The sequence below is a fragment of the Mastigoproctus giganteus genome, chromosome 7 (assembly GCF_048544385.1).
Source record: "Mastigoproctus giganteus isolate SK-2022 chromosome 7, ASM4854438v1, whole genome shotgun sequence".
NCBI classification, from domain to species: Eukaryota; Metazoa; Arthropoda; class Arachnida; order Uropygi; family Thelyphonidae; genus Mastigoproctus; species Mastigoproctus giganteus.
In genome coordinates, this window is record NC_143581.1 from 61,932,318 (window position 1) to 61,954,537 (window position 22,220).

At 37.5% G+C, this 22,220-nt stretch overlaps 1 protein-coding gene across 3 annotated transcripts in view; it reads right to left on the reverse strand.

Moving 5' to 3' along the window:
• Nucleotides 1-1,308: 1,308 nt before the first annotated feature.
• The window catches only part of LOC150082956 (RNA-binding protein 39-like), a 411,944-nt gene continuing 391,032 nt past the window's right edge, over nt 1,309-22,220 (reverse strand). For 2 of the 3 annotated variants that reach the window (XM_090376937.1, XM_090376935.1), the window contains 2 exons: nt 10,316-10,500; nt 1,311-2,271 (listed from right to left, as the gene is read on the reverse strand). In XM_090376937.1, the coding sequence (XP_090233063.1) occupies nt 2,186-2,271; nt 10,316-10,500 (271 nt within the window). In that variant the 3' untranslated portion in view covers nt 1,311-2,185. Of the gene's footprint in view, nt 2,272-10,315; nt 10,501-22,220 lie in introns of all 3 variants that reach the window. The other variant, XM_090376936.1, reaches the window with a different exon arrangement.

Sequence of the window (22,220 nt, forward strand, 5' to 3'; positions counted from 1 at the left end):
AGAAAACAGTCATCCAATAAATCCACAAAAGTCTTGCTAGTGTGCGAGTGACCTACCCAGAAGTTCCAGTCAATATCTGGAAAGTTAAAATCTCACATTATAAGACATTCTGATTTACTGGCCCACTATTTCTCTGCACAATTGCTTATTATACTCATCAGATTCATTAGGCCTATAACACACACCTACTCTAATTTTTCCCTTCCTTGTGATTATTTCACACCAAACAGACTCAACACTGCATTGTCCACCAGCATCAATTGGATGCACTTCCTTAGATTTTGTGTTTCTTAACTAACAGCATAACCCCCTCCTCCCTTCCTATCCGGTCTATCCTTCCAATACACATTGTACTCTCCAAATTCTAACTCTGCACTGCCTATATCTGTGTGATACCATATCTCTGATATCCCAACGATATCTGCCTTTGATGTCTTGACTAGCGCTTCAAGCTCATCAAATTTATTAACTATACTCCTAGCATTGGTGTGCACGCAAGTATACATGCACCTGTTCCTAACCACCCTAACACAGCCCATGTATTTACTTGTTCCCCTATGACTCCCAGCAGTCATGAAAATCTCCATTACCTTGCTTTCCAGTTTGCTGCCCATTCTAATAGGAGCAGTGCAAGAATCACTTTTGCCTCTGCCTGTGGCCACTGTTAACCTTTTAGTCTGTGTTGGTACATTACCAGCTATTGGTAATGTACAGTTGGTACAAGAGAAATGTACAGCTGGTACATTTCTCTTGGGTTTCTGCTACCCATATGCAGTACTTTGCATTTGTCAAGGTTAAACTTCAGTTACCACTTCTCAGCCCACATGCCCAACTTATCTAATGTTAATGCTGCTGTAAATTTAAAAATCAGCAAATAAAATATATGCATGCAGAAGTACCTTGTTTGCAATATTTTTATCCTGCATAATTCTCTTTACCACTTATGTCAGTAAGTATGTCAGCTTCTTCTAAGATCAGTCCTACTTATGTAGAATAAAATAAACAACCCCTCCAAAGTTACTAAATATATTTTATTTACATAATACAATCACAAAAATGAATAGTACAATATTATTTACAATTTTTTTGGGAATCACTGTCCAGTTCAGTGTTAGCAAAATATATTAAAAAGAAATGAAGGGGCTTAAAGGAGGAAAACAAAACTTAAATACCATGAATGCTAGTGTAAGAGCCACACTTTTTCACCTCCAACAGGGGAGAGAGAGAGAGAGAGAGAGAGAGAGAGAGAGAGAGAGAGAGAGAGAGAGAGAGAGAGAGAGAGAGAGAGAGAAAAAGTACAACTGCAGTTATTCACTAAGAACAATACTTTTCTTAACATAACAAAGATTATTCTAAAAAAATTTATTTCTCTTTTCTCCACACTTTTGGTAACAATTTCTTCCTTCCAATAGTTTTCTTCCCTCTTATATGAAACTTTATATGATATATTTTGGTCAATGTGAATGAACATTATAACAATTATTATTTCCAAAAAAAAAAAAATAACACACTCAAAGCCATCAGATTTTCATCATAACATCGATTTCAGTGGATGATTCTTGAAAACAAACTATCCATTTTTATAATCATATTTCATTGCACAACTGAAGTTGATAAGACTGGGTGTTTCACTCAATCTTCCAAAACCATCCAGTTGTAGTAACTAGCTTCTCCACTGATGTTCAGACCTAACATACGAGTGTGGTAATTGCAAAGAGTTTTCCCTTCAAGCTTTCTTGATGAAAATATTTGAAATACTGTGCGTATGTGGGTGTGGCCATTACACAAATTTAAACATCATGATAGAAAAATAATAAGTTCAGAAGGAATCTAACTTATATTCTGTAACATAAATATTCTTAAAAAAAATGAATATAGTACAAGTTTTGGGTGACAATTTTTACAAATTTAAATGTTCAAGGCACCGAAAGAATAATGATATAACAGAAGTGAAATATAAATATTCCCTCAAAGGTTTGTTTGTTAACAAATATTTTTTCACATAACAGCAGCAAATGAAATAACTTTTATGTGCTAAAATAGTTATGTATTAAAATCTTGGAAATACAAGATTAACCACCACATTCTGAAATATGGATTCACCAAACTGAAGTTAGTGAGAGTGTACGATTGCCAATCTTCTTATAAAAAAAGTTCATTTGATATTTTTTAACACTATCCCAGCCTATAAACATATATGTGCACTAGCTGCATCTGGAAAGAGTGTGTGATAGTTCACTACAGGGACATAAGCAGCAGTAATTATCCTTCCTGTAAAGACAAAAATATGATGTATATAACAGTACCTGCATAAATATAAGACAAACTATGGATACAACAAATGAACAATACTTGCACTATATTACCAAAAGAATAATTGAACATTCACATTTCACCATTTATAATAATAATAATGCACTGACCCAGCTTTGTCCTTAATTACCTTATTTGTAGCAGATCTGGAGAGACCAAACAATCTTTTGCATGTTCAAGCCTTCAGACCAAGTCATTAAAGGCTGTGCAGTATGACATGATACAAAGTTATGCTGAAACAGAAAAGGGCCCTTGCACTACTACCACAGGAGAGGAATAGTGACATTATCTAAAATGTCAAAATATACCACATATTTTCACTGGTTTAAGAATGATGACTAATTGTCTCAAGACTAAACAATGAGAAGAGAACTCTAGTAAGTTTGGACAGTCCCCTAACTCAAACACAGCCATCAATCATGTACTCTGATTTTTCACTCTATAACACAGTGGTTTTCAACCTTTTTTTAATAACGGCACCCTTAAGTAATTTATTTTATTTTGTGCTGCCCCTACTTAATTTTCTACCTGTTAGATCTGATTCTCTCTCTCTCTCTCTCTCTGTATATATATATATATATATATTATTAAAAAAAAATATGTTATATTATTATTATTAGCCATATGGTGCAAGGAAGCCTGAGGCTTATGCTGCATCAGCCAGAAAAAAAAAAAAAAAAAAAATTCTCGCATTACCGTGAGAGAGAGAGAGAGAGAGAGAGAGAGAGAGAGAGAGAGAGAGAGGGAAGGGAAGGGAAGGGAAGGGAAGGGGAAGAAAGAAAGGAAAAGGAAGAAGAGAGAAGGGAAGGGAAGATAATGATATCCAGCTCAGGACATTTGCCAAGCCATATGGTAGTTATTACAATAATATAGCTATAAACAAAATTACAATTAATAAAACAAATTATATATATGAGGGTGGTTGAATAAAGAATTGTCCTCACCTACTTCCACATATTGCTGAGTCATGTTTTTTTTTGTGTGTAGCATTATACATATCTCTACTAAAGGTGTAAAATTTCAGTCCTGTGTTTTAATTTGTTTTTCTCTTACAGAGCTGAATGTGTGACGAAGTAGCACCATGGACAAAGTTGAAGCCAGAGCTGTAATTCGGTATCTGTTCTTGAAGGGGGAAATTTCCTAAAGAAATCCACGAAGAGATGACTGCTGTATATAAGGATGAAGCCCCATCTTATGGCATTGTGAAGCACTGGAATACAGTTTAGGTGTGGTCATACATCGGTAGAATCTGAGCCCATTCCAGGTCATCCCCATCAGCTATTGATGACAGCATGATCAGAAAAGTGGAGTTGTTAATCATGGAAGATTGCTGGATATTTGTGTGTGTGTGTCCCAGGAGGTGGTGAAGATTAGTGTGGGCTCTGTTGAAACAGTCCTTCATAACCAACTCCATTTACGGAAATTGAGTGCAAGATGGATTCCCTGATTATTGATTGGTTTCCAGAAGGCTGATCGACAACAGAAATCACAAGAGTTGTTAGCCCTGTGCCAAAAAAAAAAAAAAAAAAATGAGGAAGATTTTTCTTTCATCTAATCACTCAAGATGAAGGTTGAATACACCACTTCGACCCTGAAAGTAAAAATTTGAATTTTTTACACAAACCGAAGTTTGTATATTGCATCATTATTTTAACAAACTTTCGTTTGTCTAAAAAATTCAACCCTGTAGTAATGATGCAAATGCACCTACTAATGTCTTAGTTATCATAATTAAACTGTTATGCTACACCTTACTGGTAATGAGCCATCAAACAATCAAATGCTACTGATTGCAATTTGCTGTTTAGTTCAACAGAGGTGTATCATTTCTTACTTTCCCTAATCCAACTTATGTTTGCTGTGTCTGCAGTTGCACTATCAATGGAACAAACAGATGCCCACCATGCTTTGCTGTGTTCAAAAATACACCCTTGAAAATCCCCTTTGGATAATTAATGCAATCTCTAACCATCTTTGTTCCACTATCTTTATAGTTATTAATAAAGTAGTACAGAAAGTACCATGAAACTTCTGAGCATAACTGGAAGCAAGAAATGAAGAGAGATTTTATCTCTATACGGGTACCCCAATTCCTCATAATTAACTTGCACAAGTATTAACTCCTTAGAATTATATAAGAATATCTCATAAATATGGTCAAAATTTTTCCTAGGCACGAACTCGTGAATTTCATCTGTTCATCTCCGTTGTTGTTTTCCGGGTTTTCTTATAGCTCCTCTTGGGTACTATTCTGTCATCATGCCTTAGAGCTATGTGTCCTGCCCAAGTCCATTTCAGTTCTTTAGAAGTTTTGTTACTGGTGGGTAACTAGGCATACATCACTACAGGACTTATTAGGATATAACAATATTGTAATAAAAATGTTCAATATAACTGTTTTCTGCTTTGATCTGCTTACTGCCCTTAAACATTCCAGAAATCTGTCAGTGATTTAGTATTAATAAAAGAGAAAAAATGTAGGGAAGCTAGGACTTTGCTGCATCAGCAAAAACACACATGCTCTTCTCAGTGCCAGAAGAATCCAATTCTGCTGACCCTTAAATTTCTCCAGACCGACAACCTCAATATCAACAACCCAAGGGGGCAGTTTATTCCAGTAGTTGACAATATGCTGACCAAACTAACCTAGCATTAGCATTAGTAGAGGCATATGATGCAAGAAAGCAAGCTTATGCAACATCAGCCAAAAAAAAAAAAAAAAAAGCTTCCACTTCACCCCTCCATTCGTTTGAAATATCTGTCCAGCTGAGCCTTAAATTTATTTAGGTTATCAACTTCCACAACAAGGGATGGAAGTCTGTTCCCTTTCTGGGGTCCAGTCTATTTTTCATAACAGTTTGTAGTATTTATGTCTCCTCCCCCTCAAATAGACACACAGTTTCCAAGCTCTGTAATCCATATTTTAGTCTCTCATCACATGGATATTCCTTTGCTAACACTTTCAGTAAAACAAAACGACACAAAGAAGTAAGCTTTCATGGTATCAGCCAAACAAACAAAAATTAGCACAATTTGTTTGTTCATTTATTCTAATAATGTGTCCAATCCTTTTTTTATATCCATTCCAACTACCTAATTAATGCTATGCGGGAGCTCCAACAATCAATTATTCTGGCTGAAGGAAAAATTTCCACATATCTATTCTTTAGCCATTAATTTAAATTTGTCTCCCCATGTGGGAAAAAAAAAGAAAGAAAGGGTGTCACTAGCATTTAGTTTAATTGACTTTTTTAAAGCCGTAAGCACTTCAGTTAGGTCACCATGCAGAAGCAGAGTTTTCACAGGATGAAATTTACAGAACTCCAGTTTTTCTTGGCAAGAATATCCCTTTATGCCCCAACTAATCCTGTTTCTCTTCTCTGCACTATCCTCTCCAACAAACTCTCACCCTTCCTAAAATGATGTTTACAAACCCTGTATGCAGTATTCCAGATGTGGGATATCTAATAATGGCAAAACAATGAACAAATAACTAGATGATTTATCCTTTCAAGAAGCATGTCTTTTCTGAGAAGCTTTGAACCCACCTAGCTTTGAACATAATATTCCAAATGTAGTCTCACTATTGATTTGGTATAAGCAGAGTATAACCAATGATTACACTGCACGGCAATCTTCATGTCTGCTTGTATCAAAAGAATCTGGCCTCTCCCCCCCCCCAACTCTCCATTTGTACCCTTCACTCAGTGTGTAAGTTACACATGCAGTGGGTCAAAATGTTCAGAAAATTTATGTTTCTCTACAGAGAAATTCCCTATAATGTACTTTATGAGTTGATGTATGCATTTTGTTTTGGAGAGGGTTGGCTATTTTTTTTTTTTTTGTTTCATAACAAATTTAGAAATATTTTCTGACTCTCCAAAAAGTAAGCCCATGCACTGTAATACAACCCCCCGTCTTACCGGATGGCAAAGCAAAGGTGCAGTGAAGAGAAATATGATTACTTATTGGCATAAAACATTCTGGTGTGTGTGTGTGTGTGAGAGAGAGAGAGAGAGAGAGAGAGAGAGAGAGAGAGAGAGAGAGAGAGAGAGAGAGAGAGAGAGAGAGAGAGAGAGAGAGAGAGAGAGAGAGATCATTTTAGTTTTTGTGGGTTGCAAAATCTTGAGACCAGAAGTCTGTGTGGGGACTTCAATCTTTTGCAAATGCATAAATAAAAAAATATATTAAGAAAGGACAGTTGCAGAATGGATATAAGAAATTTTATTTTATCTAGAGGGTTATTAAATGTTAAAAAAAGCTTGCCACTTGATACTGTTTTTCACAACCCTACCTGAAATTTATGTTCAGGAAGGGTTGGGCAGATATTTGGGTAAAATCTGGTAAATGGTTTTTATTTTTTAAAATTTAATTAATTTATTAATATTTTAAGGTTGATGCTAAATAAGCCTGGCTTCCAGCATTAATTCATGAATTTTGGATTCACTGAAGTACACGCACTTGGGTGACTAAGTCAAGCCTGCATGACTACTAAATAGTGATGTTATTGTATTCTCTCTACATTGTACACTCCACTGACTTTATGTGGTTGTCCCAGAGTATAAACAGAAAATTTATTTTATTTTTTTTTTAAATAAAAGGTTACAGAAATTTCTTAAAAATAAGTTCACATTCCTTCCACACATGGCATACCTGCTGATACACAGAGCAAATTCAATGCAGCACAATCGACATCCATTTTGGAACAATCATTTCAATTAGTTTGGAAAGTGACAAGTTAAAAACCAATTTTTGCATAAGTCCCTTGTTATAGGATGGATGTTATGAAGACAGATAACACTGTTCAACAAAAAAATTTTTTGAATTTGTTTCCTTTCTTAAAATAGGCAAACTTTACTAATTTTGGGTCGAGAAAAACAAATATGACTTCAGAAATTTTTTTATTAGTTCTAGTTTTTGAGATACAGTACTTTTGCTATTGTCTAAGAATATAGAAAATTTCAGTAGTAGTCAGAGTGAAAAGTAATATTAAAACAATCTCATATTTACATTTCCTTGATACAACATAAATCACAGTTGTTTTTAATTAAAACATAAAAAAATAAGAACACAAGAAAACTGCACAGGAACCGAAAGTACTTTCTCAAAATGTGGCCTATTCATGACAGCGCCTTCTTTTTGCTTGTCACTTGTATTCCAATTCCGGGGCATCTCTTGTTACCATCCAACAGTAGTCAGCAAGCATAGAAGCATTCCACCTACTCTGATATCTTCTTTCCATTTCTGAAATGTTTTGGTGGATTAGCTCACCGTGCTCGTCACTCACTGCACCACAGTTGTCAGGGAAGAAGTCCAGATGAGAGTCAAGAAAGTGGATTTTAAGTGACATGCTGCAGCCTAATTGATAATTTTCTACACAGTCTCAACGCAGTTTCCAGCTCTTCGGTTTCCCAGGAAGTCATGCACAACACTTTTAAAAGCCTTCCAAGCTGCGTTCTCGTTACCCTGGAGGACTCCCTCAAAGTTTTCATCCTTTAAAAGTTCATGAATTTGTGGACCAAGAAAGATTCCTTCCTCAACTTAGCATCACTCAACAGTGGAAATTGTCCTCTCAGGTACTTGAAAGCTTCTCCATCCTAATTCATCCCTTTAACAAAAGTAACACAAGTCCCAGTTTTATGTGTAAAGGGAGCAGAAGAATTTTGCTTCGATCAACCAGAGGATTGTGCTGGACATTCCCTCCCCCCCCCCCCCCCCCCCCGGGGGTGCAGATTTTCCCTTATAGGCCAGACTTTTCTCTTGTAGTGTGAGGACCTAGCACAACTATCCCAACTGCATGCCCAACAGTATTGCAATCACTTTCAGGTCTCCACAGATCTGCCATTGGTGGTCTTTGTACTTCACTGCTTCCAGAATTAATTTCATATTCTAATATGTCTCCTTCACGTGGACATTTTCATTTTCATTTATTCATGAAAATGTCCACATGAAGGAGACATATTAGAATATGAAATTAATTCTGGAAGCAGTGAAGTACAAAGGCCACCAATGGCAGATCTGTGGAGACCTGAAGGTGATTGCAATACTGCTGGGCATGCAGTTGGGATACACGAAGTACTGCTATTTCCAGTGTGAGCGGGATAGTCGAGTTTGTTTGTTATTTGGTTTTTAGGAGCATTAGCAACTAAGGCCACATTGCTGCGGGGATATGCGGTGGTCATTCCTGACCTTTCCGTATTTGGTGGGCACGGGCTCGAACCCTGGTCTAATCAAGAAGCATGTGCTATGCACTGCTGCTCCTGCCCACGGAGGCGCCGGGGGGGGGGATAGTCGAGCTAGACACACTACAAAAAAAAAGTCTGGCCTATAAGGGAAAATATGCACTCCTGGGGAAAAAATGTCCAGCACAATCCTCTGGTACTTTGTGTATCCCAACTGCATGCCCAGCAGTATTGCAATCACTTTCAGGTCTCCACAGGTCTACCATTGGTGGCCTTTGTACTTCATTGCTTCCAGAATTAATTTCATATTCTAATATGTTCTCCTTCATGTGGACATTTTCATGAATAAATGAAAATGTCCACACGAAGGAGACATATTAGAATATGAAATAAATTCTGGAAGCAATGAAGTAAAAAGGCCACCAATGGCAGTTCTGTGGAGACCTGAAAGTGATTGCAATACTGCTGGGCATGTAGTTGGGATACACGAAGTACTGCTGTTTCCTGTGTGAGCGGGATAGTCGAGCTAGGTCCTCACATTACAAGAGAAAAGTCTGGCCTACAAGGTAAAATCTGCACCCTTGGGGAAAAAATGTCCAGCACAATCCTCTAGTACTTCGTGTATCCCAACTGCATGCCCAGCAGTATTGCAATCACCTTCAGGTCTCCACAGGTCTGCCATTGGTGGTCTTTGTACTTAACTGCTTCCAGAATTAATTTCATATTCTCATATGTCTCCTTCATGTGGACAGCATGGGCTAGAGGAATTGAAGGAAGAGCATTGCCATTGTGGAGCAAAACAGCTTTTAAACTTAGCTTTGATGAGTCTACAAATAGCCTCTAGTCCTGTGGGTTGTGCTCCACATTCAAAGCTGTCATCACAGCAGGCAACGAGGTTGTTTTCACTTTTAAAATATAGAGTCAAAGAATTCTGCCTGCTCCTGTACACAGACACCTTGATTTGGTTGCAGAAGATTCCACTGTTGGAGTCTTGATACCAGAAGCTCTGCTTTATCTTTCAATAGATCTAGGTCTCGAATTAGATCACTTAGTTCACCTTGGGTGATTTTGTGTGACTCACTCAGGAACTCAGGTTCTGGCGCAAAAGCAGGATCCTGTGATGCTGAAGGCCCAGGTTGACCAGAACCAACTTTTCATCTTCCTCGTTTATTCATTCAACTGCCATTTTCTGGAACAACCTTCCTTCATACGTATTTCCTGAAAATTAGTCTACAGAAGTTCAAGTCTAATGTCAACAAATATCTTCTTTCATCTTCTCAACCTCCAACCCAAGCACGGTACTAAGTACTATAGGTTCTAACACCTCTCATGTTTGGGGTTTTCATAAAAAAAATAAAAATAATAATAAATAACACTAAAAACAATACTTTTAAATTTAATGTACATAGGAAGGGTTGGGTAGATACTACTTTATTTGAATATAACAAAACTGATAATTCTTGTCAGTGAGTCATGTTGAATCTCATGCAGAGTATCAAATATAAATGTGCCACTTCACTGGCAATTATCAGTACAGCATAATGGGCATCTATTTTGGAACATTCACTGTATTTAGTTTGGAAAGTAACATGTTAAAACTAAATTTCTGCATAAACCCCTTGTTATAGGCAATCAAATTAAACCACAGTGTTACTCTATCATTTTAAAGATAATGTATTGGACAGCCTGGTTGTTCTGTTCAATATTACACACTATATTATAGGCATTATATGTAGATTAAATACGAGATATGGTATGGTATGATTTTTTAAATACACAACTAAATCAATTTAAATAATTAGAGTGAATAATAATGTTACCTGCAAACCAACGGCCATGGAGAGCATTCACAGAAGCTACTGCTGCTGTTATACTAGGACACTTAACATAGACATTTCCTTGAGATGAGGCTTTGTCAACAAAAACATGAAGAGCACCTCCATGATTTCTACATTCATCTACAACATCATTTTGAATCTCTTCTTCCCACCGTGGGTTTGTTTCCCTGTAAAAAATGACAGATTTTCAAGAATAGACAAATTTTGAAAGGTGAAAATTAACATATATGAAAACTGTGAATGTGACCGAAGCCATATACATAATACTCTTGTTTGTTGAGCATATCTTGTTTGAGGACAATAGAAAATTTTTCTCAGACTTTTTAAAATGTTAATCAGGTTAACTCAACTTTTGTGGGTTGGTCATTCATACAATAGAGTTTTGTGGATTTATTGGAGGACTGTTTTCTACACAAGTATGCTAGAAAAGCAAGGAGAGAAGGCAATATTCTTTATCTGTTATCGGTAGTGACTCCGTGCAGTAAGAATCTGCAGATAAAGGAACCACCAGGTGGCAGTTATCACAATGCACTGTGGGATTTACTTAAAAGATGTAACACTGTCAAGGGAAGTGCTTTTGCTTTCATAAAGGTGACTATAGTGATCTCAGACAGTTTTGAAATTCTATGCAGTGCGACAACTATTGATATCACCAACAGCAAATTCTAAATGGGAAGCATTCATTTATTTATTCTTTACTCGGCCTTGTAATTGCATAAAAGTATCGGTAAGGGTATCAAATCCAAGTGTTACAAGTTGCAGCTCCGCTGAACAAGACGTTTTTTAGCCATATTTAGTCGCTTTATTGACCAATTGTTACATCAAATTATTTTCTATAAGTAACTTATAGACCTAGTCAGGATCGTTAGTTTATTCTGAATTGAGACAGCGAGATTTGGAAGTTAATTAATATTTAAGCGTCCGTAGATTTACCGTTTGTAACTTGCCGCCTTTGTTATACGATACAACGTATATCCGAACTAGATAGCATTAGTATAGTATATAATATAATATTGTCAATCAGTAAAATCTATTAAACTATTTTGTTAAACTTCATTGTCAATTAAATTGTACTTTTAACTAAATACATATAACGACTTAGATTACATAACATAATTAATTAATACATAACTTGATACAGAAGTTATATAAAGGGAACTCGTAGACAATACTTGATACTGAAAAATATATATAGCGTTATAACTGTGTTGGGATACAAGTTTAGAGTTATAATTGTGTACTGAAATTGAAATTAAATAGAAATCATGACTCAGACCAGAGCAGCAAAGCAAAAGGCTCAAGCTAATGAGAATACTGTGGCTCAGAGGAGAACTGAGGGGGCAGTTGCCCTCTGAATCACAGCCTTTTAAAATGCACTGCTTGCATGATTTTGTGGAGAAATCGGGTACGGAATATGATATTGCCATGGGGGATGTCTTTGTGTGTGCGCGCGCGATGCAAGGAGTGTAATGAAATCAGGCAACAACTCAGCGTTGTTATGGGTCTATATGAGAGCTTGAAGGACAGGGTGGATGCCCTCAGAGGATCTAAATTGAGGGGCCCATCAAGCTCTCAGCCAGAGCTTGCACTTGTTCATCACGCAACACAGTGGCAACCCCCAAGGCAGAATGCGCTGGTCAAATAGGAACTAGTAGTTTTTGGTGACTCTATTGTCAGGGAAATGGGGAACATGCTTTGTAAAAAGGATAGGTGGAACAGGATCAGGGTATGTCTGCCAAAGGCAAAGGTTGATGACGTAGAGCGGATACCATCTTTTAAGGGCACAAAAGGTCATATAGTTGTACATGTTGGCACTAATGATATTAAGAGTAGGAGACTGGCAGAACTACTTAACAAGTACAGGTCACTGTTGAAAAAAAGCCATGATATAGGGTTGAATTTGAAAGTGTCTGCAATTCTGCCCAGGCACGATAGGAGGGAGTATATGATGAGAGCCTTGTCGATCAATTCGGCCCTGGAAAGATTGTGCAAGGCTCAAGGGGTAGAATTTTTTTTCAGCCTGGACTGTACTTGTTAACAGGAGAGATTGCTTCTACAGGGATGGGATACACTTAAATAGAAAGGGTGCAAGAATATTTGCTGATGCTATCGAGGCAGTGTTAGGTGGGTCGGAAAACTGCTAGCTTGGGGGGAGACAAAGACAAATAGATTAACAGTAGCCACTGGCAGAGGTGAAAGAGATTCTTGCACTGCTTCTATTGGAATGAGCAGAAGCCTGAAAAACAATATGCAGGATATTTCAGAGACTGCTGGAAGTCATTGCAGTACAAGTAAACACATGGGTTGTGTTAGGGTAGCTAAGAATAGAAACAGGTGCATGTATACTTGCGTGTACACCAATGCTAGGAGTTTAGTAAATAAATTTGATGAATCTGAGGTTTTGCTCAAAACATCAAAGGCAGATATTGTTGGGATATCAGAGACATGGTGTCACACAGATATAAGGAATGCAGAACTGGAATTTGGGGAGTACAACGTCTACAGAAAGGATAGGAAGGGAGGAGGGGTTATGCTATTAGTTAAAAAACACATAAAATCGAAGGAAGTGAAGCCAGTCGACATCGATGGACAGGGCAGTGTTGAGTCAGTTTGGTGTGACATAAGCATGGGTAAATCAAAATTGAGAGTAGGAGTGTGCTATAGGCCTAATGACTCTGATGAGTATAATAAGATACTGTACAGGGAAATAGAATGGGCCAGTAAATCAGAGAGTCTTATAATGGGGGATTTTAATTTCCCAGATATTGACTGGAATTTGTGGGTGGTCACTCACACACTAGCAAGGCTTTTGTGGATTTATTGGATGATTGTTTTCTACACCAGCATGTTCGGGAGGCAACTAGAGGGAGTAATACTCTTGATCTGATTATCAGTAGTGATTCTTCATGCATTAAGAATCTGCAGATAAAGGAACCACTAGGTGGCAGTGATCACAGTGTGCTGAAGTGGGATTTACTGAAAGAGGTAACTACCATCAGTGGTAAAGGGAAGGGTTTTTGTTTTCATAAAGGCGACTACCATGGTCTGAGACAGTATTCAAATTCTATACAGTGGGACCAACTGATGATGTTTCTAACAGCAAATTCAAAATGGGAAGCATTCAAAGTACTTATCTTGGAAGCTACTAGGCTTCCAAGATAAGTTCTTTCTAAGAAATACTGTTCAAGGTTTAGGCTTAAATGGACGACAGATGAGCTAAGGAGACACATGGAAGAGAAGAAAAATACATGGGATACATATAAATTAACATGACATATAAATGACACAGAAGGCTCTGATAGATATAAGCTGGTCTGTAACCAAGTCACAAAGGAGGTTAGGCATGCAAAGACATATTATGAGAAATCTTTAGCAAAGGATGCAAAGAACAACAGCAAAGAGTTCTTTACTCATGTAAACTCTAGAAGGAAGGGGATGAATCAGATTGGTCCACTTGATATCGATGGTTCAACTGTTGATGATCCTCCTCAGGTAGCTAACAAACTAAATGAATATTTTGCATCAACATTCACACATGAGGAGTTATTCAGCGAGAGGAATGCCAGAGGTGTATTCAACTTTGGCAGTAAGCTAGATAATCTTGTAATAACTGAGAGTAAAGTGGAGGAGAAATTGTTGAAGATAAACACAAGAAAGGCACCTGGGGTGGATGGGATCTATCCAGTTATATTAAAGGAGGGAGTAAAGGAAGTTAGCAAACCCTTAGCCATAATTATGAGAGCTTCCTTGGACTCAGGGGAGGTACCCATATACTGGAGATGTGCAAATGTGACCCCAATTCACAAAGGAGGATCAAAGGCTGACACAAGTAATTATAGACCTGTGAGTTTAACTTCTGTTCCAGGAAAATTAATGGAGGCACTCGTTAAAGAAGCACTGCAAGATCATCTAGACAAGACTTCAGTTATAGCTTGGACACAGCATGGTTTTGTTAAGGGAAAGTCTTGCTTGACCAATTTGATTGGATACTATGATGCAGTCAGAAAACAGCTGGATGCAGGGAATAACTTTGATATTATATACTTGGATCTTAGAAAGGGTTTTGATACTATTGCACATGGAAGACTGCTGCACAAATTGGAGCAGTGTGGCATTGGAAGAAAATTGCTGCTATGGATAAAGGGGTGGTTGAGGGGGAGAAGAAGACAGAGAGTGGTAATCAATGGACACTGCTCATCGTGGACTAATGTTATTAGTGGAGTCCTTCAGGGTTCAGTGTTGGGTCCATTATTGTTTTCTATATTTATAAATGATATTGATGATGGTATATCAAGCTTAATGTCCAAGTTTGCAGACAATACAAAGGTTGGCAGGGTTGTTAAGGACACTACTGACGCTATGCTGCTGCGACAGGATCTGGAAAGGTTGAGCAGATGGGCTGAGAGGTGGCAAATGAAGTTTAACATTGATAAATGTGAAGTACTACCTATGGGAAACAGCAACCCCAGAGCAACGTATCAACTCTGTGGTACTACACTGACAGTGGTAGAGAATGAAAAGGACCTGGGGGTAATTGTGCAGGCAGATATGAAGTTTTCTGAGTAGTGCAGACGGGCTGCAAGAGTACCTCATGGTGTCTTGTCAATGATATACATGAATTTTTCTAGCAGGGATAAGGAGGTGATTATTCACTTGTATAAGGCAATGGTCAGGCCACACCTTGAGTACTGTATACAGGTCTGGAGGCCTCATTTCAAGAAGGATGTAGAGCTACTGGAATGAGTACAGAGAAGGGGAACAAGATTAGTGAATGGAACAAAGGGTTGGTCTTACAAAGAAAGGCTTAAGTTTTGCAAATTACAGTGTCTCGAGACTAGGCACCGGCGAGGTGATCTGATAGAGGTGTATAAAGCCTTGAATGGTTTGAGCATGTTCAATGCTGATGGGATTCTTCCTCTTGCCCAGATTGTTCTGGGCAAGAGGAAGAATCCCATCACCTCAGAGGGCATAAATTCAAATTGAGGAAAGACAGATGTGTGGAAATTTGCCTTTAGCCAGCGGGTAATTGGTTGGTGGAACAGACATCCATCCCTTGTTGTGGAAGTTTATAGCCTAAACAAATTTAAGGCTCAGCTGGACAGGTATTTCAAACGAACGGAGGGGTGAAGTGGAAGTTTTTTTGTTTTTTTTGGCTGATGCTGCATAAGCTTGATTTCTTGCATCATATGCCTCTATTAATGGTAATGATAATTTTTATAACAACTAAAAGATACTGTTCTAGGTTGCTTGGACCTAAATAGTAGTCAGATGAACTGGTGAGACTCATCACAGAGAAGAAAAATGCATGGGATGAATTATAAATTATCAGGTGATAACAGAAGCCTTCAAGCAGATAAAAAATAGTCTACAATCAAGTCACAAAAGAGGTTACGAGAAGTAAGGGGATAAATCTCATTTGTCCACTCGATATGAATGGTTTAACTGTTGATGAACCTGCATGGGTTGCTGACAAAATGAATACTTCTTTTGCATCTACATTCCTTCCTCTGTGTGAACGTAGATGCCATACTTCTTTTGCATCTACATTCACACAGAGGAATCTTTTAGAGATGGGAACATCAGAAGTGTATCTGATTCTAACAGATGGCTAAATGATTTTGTGATAATTGAGAGAAAAGTGGAAGAGAACTGTTGAAGATAAATGTATAAAAGGCGCCTGGGGTGAATGGGATCTACCTAGTTGTATTAAGGGAGGCAGAAAATGGAGTAAGCAAACCTTTAGCCATAATTATGAGAGCACCCTTGGATTCAGGTGAATTTCCTACAAAATGAAAATGTGTAAATGTATCCCCAGCTCACAAAGGGGGAATATCAGAGGGTGATCTGTTAGCTTGACTTCTGTTCCATAGAAAACTGAAACAGGCATCAAGCTAATGGAGCCACTGATTAAAGAAGTAATGTATGTAGGAGCACCTAGAATGCAGTTATACTGCAGCCACAGTATGGATTTGTTCAGGATGATCTTGTCTGACCAATCTGATTGGATTCTGTGATGCAGTAATAAAGGAACTGGATGCAAAAAATAATTTTGGAACCACATACTTGGATTTCAGTAAAGTTTTTGATAGTACACCACATAAAAGAAAGCACCAATTGGAGCAGTATAGCATTAGAGGCAAGTTACTGCTATGGATAAAGGGATAGTTGCATGGGAGAAGCCAGAGAGTGGTTATCAATGTGTACTGCTCTTCTTTGACTAGTGTTACTAGTGGAATGCTCCAGGTTTCAGTGCTGGGCACATTGTTGTTTTCAACATTTATTAATGATATTGATGATGGTATATCTTAATGTCTTAAGCTTGCTGATTTTCCAAAAAAGTTGGTAGGGTGGATAATGGCAGCAATCAATGGATTGAATAAGCTCAATGCTAATGGCATATTTCCTGGAAGGAAGAAGAAAGCCTGGGAGAAGATGTACAACGTGGCTTGAAAACATTAAGAACTAGACACTGAACAGCTGTTCAGACCTACCAGAGACAAGAGACATTTGTGTGGTGGTCGCTGACCTCCATTAGGAGATGGCACACAAAGAACTAAAAAAAAAAAAAAAAATACAATAATAATAAAATAACCTAGGAAAATTTTATCATTAACATAATCTTATAGAAAATTGTACAAAAGACTTAGCCCAAAACTGTCTCATTTTAAATGTGTGTTATTGTCATGACAATTTTTCATATTTTAAAATCAATATTACTTACTTTAAAATAAAATAATGAAATAATAGTCATCTACATGAGTATATTGTTTTTACCTTCTTTTTTAACTTGTATAAAGGGAAAAATATGATATGCTATCATTTCTCATTCTGCAAGCTATCTTGCAAACTGTTTACTGAGACAGCTAAGGAAATTATATGTTCAATTTAAGAACATCTGATTATGTGAGACAATCTGTCTAAAGCAGACATTACAACTTTAGAAGGTCGGGGAATGACCGCCACATATCCCGGAGCAATATGGCCTTAGTTGCTAATGCTCCTAAAAACCAAATAACAAACAACTTTAGATGCAGTCTTTAAAAAAGGCTAAAGAGCTGGAACAGTATAAATTTGACAAGGCTTGTGTAAAAAAAAAAAAAAAAAAGTGTCAAAGCTGATTTTAATTATTTTCAGTACATGAAAATGCTTTATCTTCTCAACCAGCAGATATGATAGAGCAGGTAACTCATAGAATATGAAATGACAGAAACTAAAAAAATTCAAACCATGCAAAATATACAACAGTACAGTCAGTCCTCACAACACAGTAGTTGAGTTCCTAGAAACCCATATGCAATGCAAAATCGTGCAATATAAATAACAGACCTTGTGGGAAAAATAGGGTTAGGTGCCAACAACCCAAGATTGAACACACATTTATAACCAAAACATTATTAAACACAATAAACAATCATAATAAAATATTGCTAATGCTTTTGCTTCTATTGTAAGCAAACTTGTTCCTATCTCTTCTTTGTTTGATCTTCTATCAAACAGATAACAGATTTTGCTTCTCTTCCAATTCTTTGTGTCTTGATCTAATGGATTTTGTTACATTTTGAGTTGTTCCTACTATGAAAGTTGCTTTTATTTTCCCTGTATTCTTTCTAATTTTTCCCAGCCTCATTTAGGCCTGTAGCATGCACAATATTATATGTTCTTTCATTTTGCTCAAAGCATTTCACAATTTTGTATTTTTCCTTTATCTATATTGCTTTTCTTTTTCTCTCTGAATATGTAGTATCTTCACCAAGACACTTCCTTTTCACAAGTATTTTACTCATTTTTAGGGGATAAAGCACAATTACAGTATAAACAAAACAAACAACAACAAAAAAAAAAAAAACCAGGAGGCACACTTGATACACATAAACAAAGCAGCGTGCATGTAACAAATGAATAAACAAAGCACTAAAGGCAGAAACACACTATCACTTCATGCTAGCTCACATTTTACTAAAGCACATTTCTGGAGGTCACTACCATAAAACAAAAATAATTTGCAGTTTCCGGTTTATTGGACATTCCTTCTTGTGGAATCTGTTATAAACAGGTAGTAAACTTGATCTAATTGCATTTGTGATATTACTGATAGCTAGAATTCTGTTGGCTTTTTATGTTATTATGGTAAAATGTGTCTCCCCTTCACTGAAATATTCAATCATATAAAAAACAAAATTTCAAAATCTTCTCTTCATTCCTATTGTGTTGCGTTCAGTTGTGGTGATTCCCACATTTGACCGCCATTTGTTATAAACACAAAGGACTGACTGTAATTAGTGAACAATATATTTCTGGGAAATGCTGAACGGACATCTATCAGTGTCACGTAAGCTTTTCAGAATACTGTCCTCAGACCTGGTTCAATTAACAAATATTGGAATGAGGAACAATAACAAAGAAAAGACGTCAAAATCTCTATTTTTTTATTTTTTATTTTTTTTAATGCATTCAGCTGGGACACCTTTCTCTCTTTCCATAGTAATGTTTGCCAGTTTGGATTTAAGTAAGTTAATAAAACCCAGCCTGCTGCTGCCATTCCTCATTTTGCACCACACAAATACCACCTACAGATAATGCTGCGTCAAAGCAGTTGAGCATGTCCTCCCCCGCCTCAACCCACTAAAAATAAAGCCTTCCTGGATTCAGGAGCTGACAGATTTGAGGTTACTCTATCCTAACCAATAAAGATTCTGATTCCACTGGCACTTTTAAGTCCAACAAATACATATTCTAGGGTGCACACCATATGTACTTTTTGTAACATATTACATTAAATTCTGTATCTATATCTCTCCATCTAGATTTTATATTTTTTCCAGATTTCAGAGAGGTCTCAGACAGTTTTTAAATTCTGTACAGTGGGATCAACTGATGATGTTACCAACATTGAAATCTAAATGAGAAGCCTTCAGGGACATAATTTTGGAGGTTTTTCATTCCAACTAAGAAATACTGTTCAAGGTCTAGGCCTAAATGGATGTCAGATGAACTAATGAGGCTCATGGCAGGGATGCATATAAAGTATCAGGTGAAACAGAAGATTATGGCAGATATAAACTAGTCTGTAATCAAATCACAAAGGAGTTTACGCAGGTGAAGGCAGATTACGAGAAATTCTTGGCAAAGGATGCAAAGAAAAACAGCAAAGAGTTTTTTACTTATGTAAACTCTAGAAGGAAAGGGATGAATCAGATTGGACCTAGATGGGTTGACTATTGATGATCATGCTCAGGTAGCTGATAAACTAAATGAGTATTTTACATCTACATTCACACATGAGGAGTCATTCAATGAGGGGAGTGCCAGAAGTTTATCAAATGCTAACAGGGAGCTAAGTAATTTTGTAATAACTGAGAGCAAAGTGGAGGAGAAATTGTTGAAGTTAAATATAAAAAAGGCACCTGGGGTGGATGGGATCTATCCAGTTATATTAAAGGAGGCAGCAAAGGAAGTAAGCAGGCCCTTGGCCATAATTATGAGAGCTTCCTTGGACTCGGGGGGAGGACCCCATGGACTGGAGGTGTGCAAATGTATCACCAATTCACGAAGGGGATTCAAAAGGTGATACAAGTAACTACAGACCTGTTAGTTTAACCTCTGTTCGGGAAAATAATGGAATCACTGGTTAAAGAAGCTTTGCAGGATCATCTGGACAAGACTGCAGTAATAGTTAAGATACAGCATGGGTTTGTTAAAGGGAGGTCTTGTCTGACCAATTTGATTGGATACTATGATGTGGTCACAAAGGAACTGAATGCCAAAAATAATTTTGATATCATATACTTGGATTTCAGGAAAGCTTTTGATACTGTTGCACATGGAAGAATGCTGTACAAATTGGAGAGATATGGCATTAAGTGTAAGTTGCTACAATGGATAAAGGGATGGTTGAGTGGGAGAAGGTAGAGAGTGGTAATCAATGGACACTGCTCTTCATGGACAAATGTTATTAGTGGGGTGTTCCCAAGGGTTTGGTTTTTTGTTGTTTTGTATATTTATCAATGATATTGATGAAGGTATATCAGGTTTAATGTCCAAGTTTGCAGATGATACAAAGGTTGGCAGGGTTGTTAATGACAGTAAAGACAGTATGCTACTCCAAATGGATCTAGATAAGTTGGGCAAATGGGTTGTGAAGTGGCAATTGTAGTTTAACATTGACAAATGCAAAGTACTGCATAATGGGTAGCAATAACTGAAGAGAACCGTACCAAATCTGTGGTACTACACTCAGGAAGTGGAAAGTGAAAAGAGGCTCTCAACAAAATGCATGGCAACATCACAGTTTCAGTACCACCATGCTCTGCATTGCGTGATAAGTTGTTGTTGCCTCAAATGCACCTTCAACTCTCCAGTAATCTTGAATATGGCTAGGTATGGGTTGATTTGTTTTCAGTTAATGGTTGTTCCCTGTGAGATTCCTACTTTTTGCACAGTATGTGTGTTGTGTAAGATTAATATGCCCAGTAATTGTGTGAATAGTCAGGATGGCTTCTCTTACGTATGTGGAGAAGTCACATTAGCTTCAAGAAAGCATCCCTTAACTAGAGCCATAAAAAAAAGGCCTTGGGTGTAAGGTAGGCAACCAGGCCAAGAACTGGGCTCGACACATATGCTGCACTACCTGTTCATCAAAACTCAATGTGTGGGTGAATCGAAAGGGACGTTTTATGCCTTTCACAGTGCCCATGATATGGAGGGAGCCAACAAATCAAGTCACAGGTTGTTACTTCTGAATGGTGGATTATTAGAAAAGGGATGAACTTGATGACACTAATAAACATCACCTTGATATACAAAAAGAAGTACAGCAGCTGTGTATGTCAAGGGATCCACCATTTTGTCCAAACCTTTATCCTTCTGAACCACATAAGTTCACAGAAAGTGAGCTTAATGAGTTCATCAGGGATCTCAAACTGCCGAAGAATAAGGCAGGGCTTTTTGCCTCAAGGCTACAACAGCAGACTCTTCTAGATCATTTTGTGAATGTGACATTTTGTACTTGAAATAAAGACTATAATAAACTCTATCAAACAGAAGGTAAACTCACTGTTGGTAAGGATGTTGATGGTCTAATGGCAGCAATGAACATGAGGCATGTTCCCGAAGAATGGCAACTATTTACAGATGTTTCTAAGGTTAGCCTTATGGTTGTGTTATTAAATAATGGAAATATGCTGCCTTCAATACATCTTGCATATGCCGTCCACAAAAAAGAAACATATGCAAACATGGAGAAAATCCTCTTAGGGGTACACTATCAGAAGTATGAGTGGCAGATATGTGGTGATTTAAAGGTAATTGGCATTTTATTAGGACTACAAAAGGGTTACACTAAGTATTGTTGCTTTCTCTGCGAGTGGGATAGTCGTGCCAAGGATATGCACTATGAAAAGAGGAGTTGGTCTCAATGAAAATCACTAACATCTGGAATGAAGAACGTAGCATTTGAACCTCTGGTAGATCCAAATAAAGTTTTGTTTCCACCACTAAACATCAAACTGGGGCTCATGAAAAATTTTGTGAAGTCTTTGGAAGTGAACGGTCCTGCATTAGATGCACTGTACCAGGGCCCCAATCAAGGGAGCCATCAAAGTCTCAAAATAAATAAATGAGACCCCTTAACCCCTTTTGCATCCAGGCCCGCAAGTACCTTTGCATGGCCTTGCTTGCAAGAGAAATTCCCAAGACTTAGTACAGAGAAGATTAAGGAAGGCATTTTCAGTGGTCCACAAATAAGGCAACTTTTCAAAGATGAACAGTTCGAATGTGCTCTTAGTGATAGCGAGAAATCAGCATGGAAAACCTTTCAACTGGTTTTCTAGGAAATGTTAAAGCTGGCAACTACAGACAGCTTGTGGAAAATCTCATTACTTCTTATGAA